Source organism: Vicugna pacos, chromosome 16 (assembly GCF_048564905.1).
Source record: "Vicugna pacos chromosome 16, VicPac4, whole genome shotgun sequence".
Lineage (NCBI taxonomy): Eukaryota > Metazoa > Chordata > Mammalia > Artiodactyla > Camelidae > Vicugna > Vicugna pacos.
The window spans coordinates 59805055-59818218 of record NC_133002.1 but is presented as its reverse complement, the minus strand read 5'-3'; the positions used below and the strand labels follow the sequence as shown (position 1 = coordinate 59818218).

The following is a 13164-nucleotide window of genomic DNA, read 5'->3' as shown; positions in this document are numbered from 1 at the left end:
ATACTGTTTTCCATAATGGCTGCACCAAACTACATTCCCACCAGCAGCGTAGGAGGGCTCGCTTTTCTCCACACCCTCACCAGCATTTATTGTTTCTGGACTTTTTAATGATGGGCATTCTGACTGGTGCGAGGTGGTATCTCACTGTAGTTTTGACTTCATCCCAGCATTTTAAGAGCACTTCAGAGCAGCAAGCAAAAGGTGCCTCCTTCCCGACAGGTGCACCAGCAGCAGGACTGGCAGGGTCTGTTCACAGCTGCAAGGAGGCCTGACTCAGGCCCCCATGAGAGGCGTGTGCGTGAGTGACCTGGCACGCAGAGGGACCCAGGCGCCCTCTGCCCACTGTACCAGCTCTGAGTGTAAGCACAGCCCTGGAGACGGTGGGAGTTTCCACATGGCATCCTGGGTCCCAGTCACTGTCTTGCTGGTGGTGAGACAGTGTTGGTGGCAGCTTTCCAATGGCTGGGCTGCAGCGGTGACACTGGGCTCCTGAAGTCAGCAGTGCCAGTGGGGCCTCCCGATTCTTCACCGGGGAGCAGCTCTTCTGGAGGACCCTGTGGGGAGTCACTTCTGCCTCCCAGCCTGGGGCACGCCCCCGCCCCCCATGATTTCATAAGCACCCAACTGCCTGTACTTAAACTCATTTCTGCTGAAAATAGCTAGAGTGCTTTGTTTCCACACCCTTCAATCAGTTCTGGTGAAGAGCATAGGTTTCATTTTATTTTTAAAGCACATAGTGCATTTAAACCTTTCCTTCACCTAGACAGCACTGCAGCATATGGTGTGAGTGAGACATTTAACAACTGTTTCCTTCTGATGGCATCTACTGTAATGGGACTTACCTCCATACACCTGCTCTTAGAGTCTCACAGGCTGCCTCCACTAGCCTCAAGCACACTGACAAGAGGCATGCAGTGGGTTAGAGTGGCCTATTTTAAAAGTAACTTTTTATAGGTAAGTGCTAACCTAGAGGGACACTTTAATTCACATATTTCACTGTCTTATTTCTGAAATCGCGATGCATCTGACAATTGGTGCATAAATTTAATAGTTTCCTCATTCACCCGCCAACTCCCATCAGTGAGTCGTTAATCAATCAATGTCTGTATGTTGATAACTGATGGTACCGTAGAACTTGGGAAATAGATTTTGTATGATAAAGCACAGAATTTCTCTTATGCACAGACATCACACAGTGACAAAAAGGAAAAAAAATTTTAAAATCCTGCATTAAAAAAAATCTTGCATTAGTCCTAGCCATTTCAGAATATATACTCAAAGCTTCAGAGTTTCTTAAAAATTTAAATTTACTGAAATAAGTATGTTGGCTGTTTGCAAACATGACTATGAAAGAGAAGTTTTCCTCTGTGCTATAATAATCGGTGACTCCAAGGAATACTTTCATCTTACAATTACTTCTGCAGCCTATACTACAACAAACACTGCAGCCAGAAGTTCCCTTACAACGAGATGTGAGCAGGAGACAGAGATGAGGATCGAGAGTCCATCTGCTGTGTTTATTGGCAGTCCCTGTGGGGTGCACAGTGGTGGCCTTCTGTTTGTTCTGCTGATGGCTTCTGGCTGATCTGTCACCATGGCAACTTTTAGAGCCCAACTCAAAACGAGCCCAAACTCATTGCTACTAACTACGTTAACTTAGTGTCTGCTGCTAATGAGAAATGCTGTTTAGAGATATTTTCTATTCTAATGTATTACAGCCACCTCTCTGAAGGGCATTAAATTAAATTCTACTCAATAGGCTGGATAATATGAATGTTAAAGTAAAATTATTTTAATAATGACTACTAACAATAAGAATCACTTCATTAAAAGGTTACCTTGTTTTGGTCCTTGGATTCTTCTACTCTAATAAAATGTATTATTTATCATACTGGCAAATATTTCTAGGTTCTCTTAAACACCGGCCAGCTGCTTTAGAAGATCAAAACAGAAAATAACAGCCCATGTTAAAGCCAGGTAGCCAGTGCAGCATGAACACATGCTGGCTCTTCTACAGCCTTCTCAGCAGGTGCGGTCAACTCGAACACTCCCCAGCGAGGCACCGCAGCGCACAGACCTGCAGGTGGAGAGAGCCCAGCAAGCAAGCCGCTTCTCAGTCCCTCACCTCCATCCTGACCTCTCTCTCCTGAACAAGCTTTGGAAACAAACAGCAAATCTGAAATCTCATGACACACAGAGGTTTAAGTGGGTCTACGTCTCACACACGCTCTCCCAGGACGTGCAGCAGTAGGGCTGTGTGCATGTTTTACTAAACCAATAAATTGTGGGATAGAAATAATCTGCACTTTCCCCCAAAGTGCAGAATCCTACAACTGCCAGAAGAGGGTGCCCAAGTGAGCCAGCCAACTCCGAGTCAGAGGGCCGGACCAGGAGGAAAACTGCCCGTATTGCCAGTTTATTTTGAAAAGCCTCATTACTGCTCGCAGGAAAAGGACGTTCCACATCCGTCAGGCCTTGGTCCCCATCCCCCGCTGTACTCCCCCAACTGCGCTCTCTCCCGTGCTGACCACGCTGGCTCTGCCGCTATGTGTGTGTTTAGGTCCTGGAAAGTGCCACACCTCTGCCAGCCTCTACGCACGCTGCTCCCTGTGGGTGGGGGGCCCTGAGCCCCCTCTGCTCTCCCCCTACCGGGCTGCGTTCTCTTCATCCTTCAGATCCCAACCGAGGCACCACTCAGATGCCTTCCCTAACCCTAGCCTAGTCCGGGCTCCTCTGTTCTGTGCTCTTGTCAATCGAGGCTCCTCTCCATCACAGCGCTTGGTAACTGTGCCCGATGCCTTCGTCCATTCCCCACAGGACTCCGGAAGAGTGGGACTTGAGGAGCACAGAGCCCGGCAACAGCAGGTGTTCAGTACACATCCGCTGGCTCAAACGGTCCGCAGCCCAGCCAGTCCCCGAGCTCTGCCTGTTCCACCGACGTGACCCTTTCCTCCGCCCCCCGCTGCTCCGCTTAGCGTCTGCAGGCAGTGGTCCAACTGCACCCGCTGCTCCAGCCCTCCCTCCAGCCTTTTCCTCCATCTTCAGTCTGGCCCTTCAGCGACCTTTCTAAAATACAAGTCTCATGACGTCACTCTCCCACTTAGAGCTCCCCAACAGCTCTCTCTGGTCTAAAAGACCCAATCGAAATCCTCAGGATGGTATTCAGGGACTGACAATGAGCGAGGCCCCTGCCTCCCACCTCTCTAGCTTCACCTCCTTTGTTGGTAGGCCAGGCTGTGACGAGTGCGCCGTTCTCCCGGCCTGCGGGATGGGCTGGGGGACAGGGTAGGCATCCCGCCCTGTCCTCGTCTCCACAGCTAACTCAGGGCCACCTGGAGGGGCGCAGCTCCGCGCGCCCGTGCCGCGCCTCATCACTGCTGTCCCTCCCCCAGTTCTCTCACTTAGTTTTAAAAACCAGGTTACCTTCTTTATGGAAATATGAATATTGGACAAAAGATGATCAAACGAATGTAACTTAAATCCTTACAGGCGGAAGGTAAGGGATAAATAAATCACAACCCCCAGAACACCTCACTGCATCCATTTGCTTATAAGGCTAATTCTTCCTATTAATGTATCTCTTGAGAACAGAGAACTTATGTCAGCTGTCTGATAGATATTTATAAACTGTTCATTAAATTAATTAGTGAACTTGACAACTCTAGACAATAAGATGTGACTAATACTTTGCTCACTTATCAATGCAGTCTTTAGTAGGTACGTTAAAAGCCAGATGAAACGTGATCACAACTGAAAGTGCACATTTGCTGATATCCCTGTCATACAAACAACTGCACACACAGGAAGACGGGGGAAGGACTGAGGCGTGCAGAACTCAGCTGCAGTGATGAGGCTTCCTGCTCAACTCTAGAGGCCAATTTAATGCTAGAAACCAATCTGGAGTAAGAAAGCAAATAACTCTATAAAAAGTGGCAAAATACCTGAGTAGGCACTCACCAAGGAAGACACAGAGATGACAGAAAAGCGCATGACAGCGATGTGCAACGTCACTGGCTGTTAGGGAAGTGCCAGGCAGAACCACAAAGAGATACCACACCTATCAGAATGGCTGAAATGATGAAGACTGACTTTCCAAGCGTTGGCGAGGATGTGGGAGAACTATGAAATGGTACAGTCACTGTGGAAAAGTTCAATATACATCTATCAGAAGATCCAGCCATTCTACTCCCACATGTTTACCAAAGAAACACGACGGCATACATAACCATACAGAGACTTGTATATGAATGTCCACAGAAGCTTTATTTACCATAGCTAAAAACTGAAAACAACTCAAATGTCCATGAACAGATGAATGGCTAAACAAATTGTGATGGTTCCAAACAGTGGAATACTACTCGGCAGGAAAAAGGAAAGATACACACACAACAGGGATGAATCTCATAAGTGTTACTCTGTGAGTGAACGCGGCCAGGGGTGCACGCTGTGTGACTCCATTTACATAATTGTCTACAAAACCTGGAGTGACAGAAAGCAGTCAGTGTTTGCCAAGAGACTGCTGAGGGGAGGAGGGGGAGGAGAGTGGGGCTGGGGAGGGGCACAGGGGTACTTTTAGGGGTGATGGCTGCTGTCTTGAGTGTGGGGATGGTTTCTCAGGTGTGCACACGCCGAAACTTATTAAATAGTTCTCTTTGACTATATGCAGCCTACCATATGTCAACTATAACTCAATAAAGCTGTTAAAAAAAAAGCAAAAAAAAGCAATCTGGGTAAGCAAATTATTTCTCAGAAAGCAGACTTGCAGCTTCCTTTAGAGCCATGAGCTATTGCTTTCTCTGACCTTGGAAACTGCCCTGATGTTTAACGTCTTAGTGAAGTTCGGCTCCACTGAGACACAGACTTGCTTTTTGTCCGAGGCCCATCAGAAGGGCCACCAGGAGATGCGGTTCAAGGGGCCTGTGATGCCGCAGCCACATGACACTCCCCTCCTCACCAGCTTACCTCCTCTCTTCTCCTATTTCATCAAGAAAAAAGATATATATACATTTCCTTAGGTTTCTTTTCCCAAGAAACTTTTATCCTTTTAAATTGCCTACGTATCTAGGGGACAAATACTGTATCTTAATACACTTTCCATTGTTACCATGAAAAAAATATTCACGTATTTATTATACTTTCTTTCCTGTAGAGTTTTAATAGTATAATTGGATAACTCCTTTAAGCATAGAGCAAACTGGCCAAAGAAAGACACAGCTAAGATTTAAGATCCTATAAGATACCATCCTATAAAGATCCCTCATATAGTAAGTCTCTTAGAAATCTCTTTCAGCCTTATCTGAAAAGTTCCTAAGTTACTTCTTAAAATGAACAGTCATACGGTACCGATGATACATACACAGTATCTACGTCTCCAGCCCCTCCATATGATAGCGGAAAAATGATGTAACTGACAACCAGAAGATGAGGGTCTAGTTCTAGCTGTGCCACTTCTAGATGTCAAAACTTGTAACAATCACCTAACCTCTTTGAATTTCATTTCCCATCTAACTTAGGAAATGCGTAATCTCTAAGGATCCTTCAAGCGCTAAGATTTTGTTAATTTTGTAGACATGCAAATAAAATGCCGTAGTTTATAAAATATATTGTGCTCAGCAGGCTGACTAGACTTTTAGCTACTGGCTTTAAGAGTAACTCATATACTCAAAATAGTATTTGTTTTGGTGACACGGTATGAAGGTGAGCACATGTAAATTCAAGGACTCTGGCCAACTGCATCACACAGTGTGACTCAGGGAAACACAGGCCTGCGGTTTTACAAACACTAACTGCTGGCCGCTGTGCTGAGACCCCGAAAGACTAAACAAAGGGCAATTAGCTGCTCAGCCCAAGAGACGCACCGTCTAACGGGGGAAGTGCAGAAATGCGGGGTCTGTTTTTATCTCTATCCGACTATGAAATTGGGAAGGTATGCTTTAAACCTCAGTTCTCACTGCTTTTCACTCATGTTGAGGAAAAGCTTTATAGATGTATGTTTAGGATGAGCCTTAACAGCAGGTCAGCACAGTGCATGTAATTTGTGACCCCCTCAAACTCTTATAACAACAAAAGGCTACTAAAACAGTATGGTTTTAACTGATTTACATTAACAAAAGCACATAAAGGTTTTTCTTAAAGCTAAGAATTACAAACTGAATGCATGCAGAAACTGAATATCTGACTGCAAAACTTAAATTACAGTCCTTTCAAGCAAGATTAGGAAACTAATTAAAATGTATGAATTTTTAAGTTTATGACTCAGAACAATGAATCATTAATCTCACTGTGTTTAAGCCATATTCGGGCATCAAGATATAAGATATATCTCATATGTGATATAATTACCTTTGAGCTTTTTGTATGAAAACTTACCTTTCTATTTTATGAACTTGAGAAAATCTGGCTACAACTATGGAATTAAAATTTACTTCACATTTATGGGTATTTCTATAGTTAATCTAAAAAAAAAAAACCCTCTAAGTCCATGAAAACACGCAGAAGACTACGGAAAACTCAGGCTCAAAGTCATCACATACAGAAGCTCTTCTTTTCTCTGCCCCAATTAAGGCAGTCCCTCAAATAAAGAACAGAGATGACTGATTACCAAAGCAAAACCCAGTATGACGCGCCCAGCACTCAGACACTAGTCACCCCACAGCAGGGACACGACGCACACGTCACTGGTACTTCGAAAGACGATTACATCTGAGTCCCACTCTCCCCTCCATGAAAGCATCTTGGGCGTCACTAAGGCATTGAGTTCAGATGGCTCTTTCAGTGGTTACCACTGCAAAGACAATGTTTAGCAGCATTTACAAAGGACTATTTTGTTTCTAAATAGGCTGACAGAGAGGTTTCCAAGTTGCTTAGTGCATTTCCTTGCGGGGCAGGGATGCGGAAGTGTTTAATAAGGGGAAGTGGTGGAGAGTCCATATAAAACCCGTATTTATGTATCCATATGCTTTCAGGGACGGTCAACAGACTGTTAACTGGTGGATATCTCATGATGGAGGGATTTCAAGTGAACTTTAACTTCTTTTTAGACAATGACAACATATTACTTGCATTTTTCATCACAGGAGGAAAAAGAAGGAAAAGATGGCTGAAACTACCACCACTCGAGACTAGAGAGCACTGAAAGGAAAGGGTTCTGGGCATGTGCACACGTCGGATTCCTGAGGAGCATAGGACACCAACCCCACCGCAGGATGTGCACACGCGGGGGACAGACAAGGCAGAAACTGGTGGAAAGCAAGGGTGAGTCCACTACGTGGAGAAAAGTCCCCGAGCTGGACTCAGTGAGGACCCCATCTGACAGCAGGGCAGGTGCTGGGGGGCTCAGGGTTTCAGATCAACTCACTTGCTCGCCTGAAGCTTAAAATAGAAAGAAAATGAACTCAACAAAGACACTGCAAGACAGAATTTGAAAAAACAGGGACCAAATTTAATTTTATTCATAATTTTGCAAAGCAGAATTTCTAGACACCTAGTTTTCAGACTGGAGCGGGGGAGATGCATGCTATGTATTAGATTAAGCTAATCAGAGAATTCCTAGTGAGATTCAGTTCTCCATTAGTCTTTTAAATGAAGACTTATAGTTCAAGTTCAACGGTTATAGCCAGATTTAAAAAATTTAAGCATAATTAATGCTATAATGAAGACTGATCTATCAAGAATGGACTAGGCTGGTTATTCTTTAGAAGAAAGCAGAAAGGTATACATACGTGTATGATATAAAGAGTTTTCTGAAAATGTTTAAAATAAACCCAAATTTAAAGAGGTTAAGTTTCAGTAATTGGGAAAACTAAGTCAAACGTAACGCTAGATCTGCTCTAGTTTGAGCTAATAATCAAAATAAAATCAATTCGAATGTCTTTCTACTCTGTTAATTGATTAAGCATATTATATAATCCAATTTATAACGGCAGCCTCCCTTATAAGAGTATTCAACTCCTGGACTCACTCAAGTCACTCAACTCTTTCCTGTGTTCTAACAACTCAGGCCTGAGACCTCCGGGCGCTGCCTTGTGGTGAGAGCAGGGTTCTCAGCGTCTCCTGATTTCGAAGTGGGTGGGCAGATCGGGCCAGGGACGTTTGGCTCTGGAGTCTGTCACTCACCAGCTCCATCACCTTGTCTAAGTTACCAGACTTCTGAAGCCTGGTAGGTACTGAGACCCTGTAAATGCTTGATAAATGTCTGTTGCGTGCCTTTCCTGGCTGCTTTGAGTTCAGGACGGTTCCGGGCACATCAGCCCTGCTGTTCACTAGCCATGCAGTCCTGGGGGGATTTGGCAAACTTTCATAGCTTCAGTTTACTCGTGTGTACACTGCAGACAATGCCATCAGCAACCAGAAATAACAATCATGCAGGGTCTGTCTGAAAGTATTTGCCAACGAGGGTGCTGGTTTCAGGACCACTGCCCGTGCGCACAGGGATGGGCAAGTGTGCACCTGCCCTCCTGGCTACAGAGGCTGGAGCAGGGGAAGCACAAGAAAGGCCAGGCCTGGGCTCCGTGTGAGCACTAATACCGCTCCCACCACACCTCTCAACGCTCAGGCAGGCCCAGTCTGTGTTATTTATTTAACACACATGTCCAGTCAGAAGTTCAGAACCACCACCTTACAGGGAGTCAGTTTTGATGGGAACCAGTAATGACGGAGAGTCTGAGAAGAATTCAGACCCTGGTGCCGCTCATATTTGTGAATGAACTGCCCAGCAGCACCGCTGGGTTATTTACAATCCAAAAAGCATTTTTTTTGTTTAGATGGACATTAATAATCATTATCATGTTCTATTCTAAGGCTAGTTATAGTTAGCACAGTTACTGACAAATTGTATCCAAAGGAGCAGTATTTTAGAGAAGATAAAAACCCAGTGGTCTGGAGTCAGCAATGTAAATACTCATCAGAACAGGGACAGAAAGCAGCAGCTCTGTGCAGGAAGGCGGGCATGCCGCTCACAGTCACTGTGCAGTCAGACGCAATCTGTTACTGTTTTGACAGAAGACAGTGACCATGACCACAGAACACAGCTGGTGTTGAATCAGGTTGTAAAAACTCCTCAAAATGTTAAAAAAAAAAAAAGGGAAATGGATGATTCAGAGCAATAATACTGCACTTTTAAATGACAATTAAAAGAACCCATTATTTCTTATTCAAGATCATAAATTCAAAACAGCCATGTTCCACAGCCCTTTGGGCCCTTCTGACAAGTGTGACATAAGTTCACACTGTCACTGAGGGCGTGAGAAAAAAGGTCCTTTTTGAAAACTATGGTGCCGTTCTATCCTCACTGACATGAAACCTGTCTCTTTTGTGGCTCCGGTGTGGGAGCCCGAGGCCTGCTGCACTGGGGTCAGAAGCCCGGGCTCCCTTGAGTCCCGTCCTGACACTAACGCTGGGCCAAGAGCAAGCCACTTGCCTCCCACTGTCAGCCTCACTTTTCTTCACTGTCAACTAGCACCTGCCCTGCTTAATCGCGAAGTTCAAGTGAGATCATACAAACTCTGCTTTGAAAACTGCAAGCGCCACACAAGAGCAGGCCACGCGCAGTGGGGCCGCCGGGGCCAGCGCTCTCACAAGCCTGCGGTGCGCGTGTCTGCGGCCTCGGTGACGAGAGACAGACCAACGGAATACAAACGCAGAGTCGCCGTCAAGGCCCACCTCGAGTGGGCACTGGGCCCTGCTCCTGCCCCGTCTCCACAGTCTCCACGGCAGCCTTAGGAGGTGGGAACCATTCGCTCATTATCTTTCTCATTTTAAAGACGTATTTATTTATTTATTTATTTACTTACTTATCTCATTTTAAATACGAGATACCTGAGGCTTCAAGAAGTGCAGTTAACTCGCCCCAAGTTACGCACAGCCGGTGTGTGCGAGTCTCGAGGGCGCGCCCCGTCACCACGAGACGGGACGCCCGCGCACGTCAGGGACGGAGCCCAGGGCTCGAGGCGGCTTCCCTGCTGCTCACCTCTCCGCGCATCAGAGACGCCCACGTTACCGTGAGAACCACACGCGCTCGCACCGGCACCCACTGGGACAGTCATGAGCCAATTCCAGACTTGGAGAATGAAAAAGAAACCTTTTGCACATCAACAAGCAAAGAGGGAATACAGAAAGAGTATACCTCTTTTTATTATTAATAGTCGGCAAAGAGAAATTGGAAGCTTTAAAAAAAATTCATTACCCTTTGGTTGTTCTTATTCAAACTGGATCAACTTTATCAGATTAATCTTCGTTTGGTGAAAATCATACCAAAGGAAAATTATAAAGCATCGTTTAGAAAGCTAATTGAACATTCTTTAGGCATTTTAGATTAAGCAAATGCCAAGATGCAGATGGAAAACCAGTGATGAGTGAAGAATTTCACAGTGAATAAAAAGTAGATTCAAAGGCAGGGTTAGATTCTATGTTTTTAACTACCAATTAAAAAAAAGTTATCTTTATCATAAACTTGGGTACTGCAATAAAATGTACCCCCACAAACAAAATAAACTTACCTTTGGTTTTTTGATCAGCAGCCTGAAAAAAAAATCAGAAATGCTTTAGGAATAATAATGTGTAGAATGTACACATTTATGAAAGCTTATAAGCAGATTTTAACGTTAGAAACTTTAAAAGTAAGTTTTTACCCAGTTAATATATTAAAATCAATTATTGGGTAATATGCACAATTGTCTACATGCTATTAATTATGTGCCAATATTGATCTAATGGCAAAAAAACCTTTATCTGGGAGCTCATTTGAGCTCTCTGTTTTAACTAGATTAAAAGGCATACAGCTTGAGCCACAGGATGCATTAAACTAGGCAAGAACAAAACAAATGGCAAAACTTGGTACATTAAATGCCGTGAAGTTCAAGTATGACCATAATGTTTACAGTAGGGCTTTACGTTTTACTACTTGCTAGTACGAGCTGTAAAAGAACGCTCGCCAAAGCTGCACAGATTACCTGCAGCTTTTCTAATCATCAGTCAACTGGCCCGCAGACATGGCTGTTCTGGACAGTTGAGTTTAAGCAGAGCAGCACAGACATTCTTCACCACCAACTAAAGTCAAACTCCTTTAGAACACAGCTCTCTTACTTCCTTCCCTATGTTACTAGCACTCTGGACTGAGTGCACTGAATTTCAAAATCAGCTGAAAGTCCCTAATGTAACGGCCATGAAAACGCAGGGGGACGCAGCGGTGACAGACACAGGGAACTAGGAACTCCAGTCAAACCTTTTTCTGAGCACCTTCCTTCTTTTTCTTTTCTTCCTGCTTTTTCTTTTTCTTTTCTTCCATCAAACGTTCCTCTTTTTGTGTTTCTTGTTCTTTCTCCCTAGGAAATATAAAGAAAAGTAGTATTAGTATAGCATTCACTTTAAATCAAAAAATGGAAAAACAGCAGCTGCAGAAAGTTCAGGTCAGACAGTTTCGCGCACCCGAGGAAAGATGCTCGACCCGGCGTCCGCCCCACCCCGTCCCTCCCGGGCAGTGCTGCAGCAGGCAGCCCCGGGTTCTCTGGGCTCGTTCACTCGGCCCACATCTGTCCAGCGCCAGCCTCTGTCAGGCAGTGTAACAGGTACAAAATGGGGAAAGACACAGTTCCTACAGTCCAGCCCCAGACCAGCAGTCCTCAGAGTGTTGTCTCAGGGGCCACCACCGTCAGAATCATTCCTATCCAAAGTGCAGACTCCCGGGTCCCACCCTAGCCCAGCCAAGTCAGAGTCTGCAGGTGACTCACGTGCACCGTTTAAGTTTGTTTGACAAACCAGTTGTTTTTAAACAAAGACTCCTACCCAGCATGCTGGCCTACTGCAAGAACACCCTGGGACACAGCATAGAGCAGTGCCTGGAAGAGTCAGGTGGCCACGAGCGGCGACTTAAATGCTGCACAGTGTCCAGCCGGCAGGGGCGCTGTCTCAGTTCTCAATCCAGCACTGGCAGCTCCAGCCGCGCCCCACAGCACGCACCCCGCAGTCACGGACAGCCATCGTTTACGACGTCTCCTTTCCGGGGAGCACAAGGCAGAGGTTTCTCATGAACGGCGCTGGAGGGACCCGCAGGAGGAAGGGGCGCTCCCCTTGTCTGGCTGTTGCAGGGTGGGGTCAGCATGTGGCTCTGAGGACACTTGGTGAGGATCTCAGCCACATGTCCAGAAAGAACAGTCTCTTAGCAACCGTGCAGCTCTGGCGTGGTCTAGTGTCACCTTCCTGTGACCCTTTCAACACAGACACCGTGTCCTCCAGGCCTCCTGCTGCTCGCCCTACTCCCACGCCCGTCTCTTCCGCTCCTCTCCCAATGACGGGCCCTCTGGATCCTCCACGCCCGCTGCACAGATACTCCCACATCCTCCGCATGGCTGCTCGCCTGGCCATCAACTGCAGCCTGCCACCAGGGCTCCCTCCTCTCGCGTGTCCATGCAACTGGCCACTGGCTGGGGCGTTCCTGGGCCAGAGGAGCGCTTTCTGATGCCCAGCACCTGCTGACTGGCCGCTCTGGGCCCAGCCACACCTCTTCCAGGGAGCCTGGGCCCGGCGGGGGGCGGGGGGCAGTGGGCCAGGGCTTCCCATCAGTCCCTCCGCAGCTCTCTCCTGCAGCCCTGGTACGCTGTCTGTAGTTACCCTTTTATCACAGTTCAGTTATTCCTTATAATAAACTTCCTCTGTTTCTACAACCAGGTGGTTTCTACCTCCCGACCAGGCCCAAACCGGTGGGAAGGAGGGTTTAACAGACTAAGCAGAACAACACGCACAAAAGCCTCCGCAAAACATCACCGTCCACCCACCAGTTCTGTTGTTCAATTTGTTAATTTTGGAGTTTGTTTTAAATTTGTAAATGTACTTTACACACAACTACTACATGCACAGGGGATCTCAACCTAGGTAGTCAGTCTGTACACGGCGGAAAACCGTCCTAATAAAAATGGTTTAGGTCAACATGGTGGGGGGCGCTCAAAGACTGTTCTTCCTTTAAAACAGTGGGTCTTGGCTGCTCATCAGAACCACCTGGGAAGTTTTAGAAACTTCAGTGCCAAGGCTGCAACCCTTTTCAGTGAGATCTCTCGGAGCAGAACTCAGACACCAGAAATTTTAAAAGCTTCCAGATGACTCCAACATTCAGCCAAGGCTGAGAAACACAACTTTTAAAGGAGGTCAGCACACTTACTGAGCTTGGGAAAC

At 46.1% G+C, this 13164-nt stretch overlaps 1 protein-coding gene across 2 annotated transcripts in view; it reads right to left on the bottom strand.

The window, feature by feature from the left end:
- Positions 1 to 13164, bottom strand: part of TNRC6C (trinucleotide repeat containing adaptor 6C) — a 110640-nt gene that overhangs the window by 59381 nt on the left and 38095 nt on the right. For both annotated transcript variants that reach the window (XM_072939685.1, XM_072939684.1), the window contains exons 2-3: positions 11222 to 11321; positions 10497 to 10518 (exon numbers count right to left, since the gene is read on the bottom strand). In XM_072939685.1, coding sequence (XP_072795786.1) covers positions 10497 to 10518; positions 11222 to 11284 — 85 coding nt within the window. In that variant the 5' untranslated portion in view covers positions 11285 to 11321. The remainder of the gene's footprint in view (positions 1 to 10496; positions 10519 to 11221; positions 11322 to 13164) is intronic.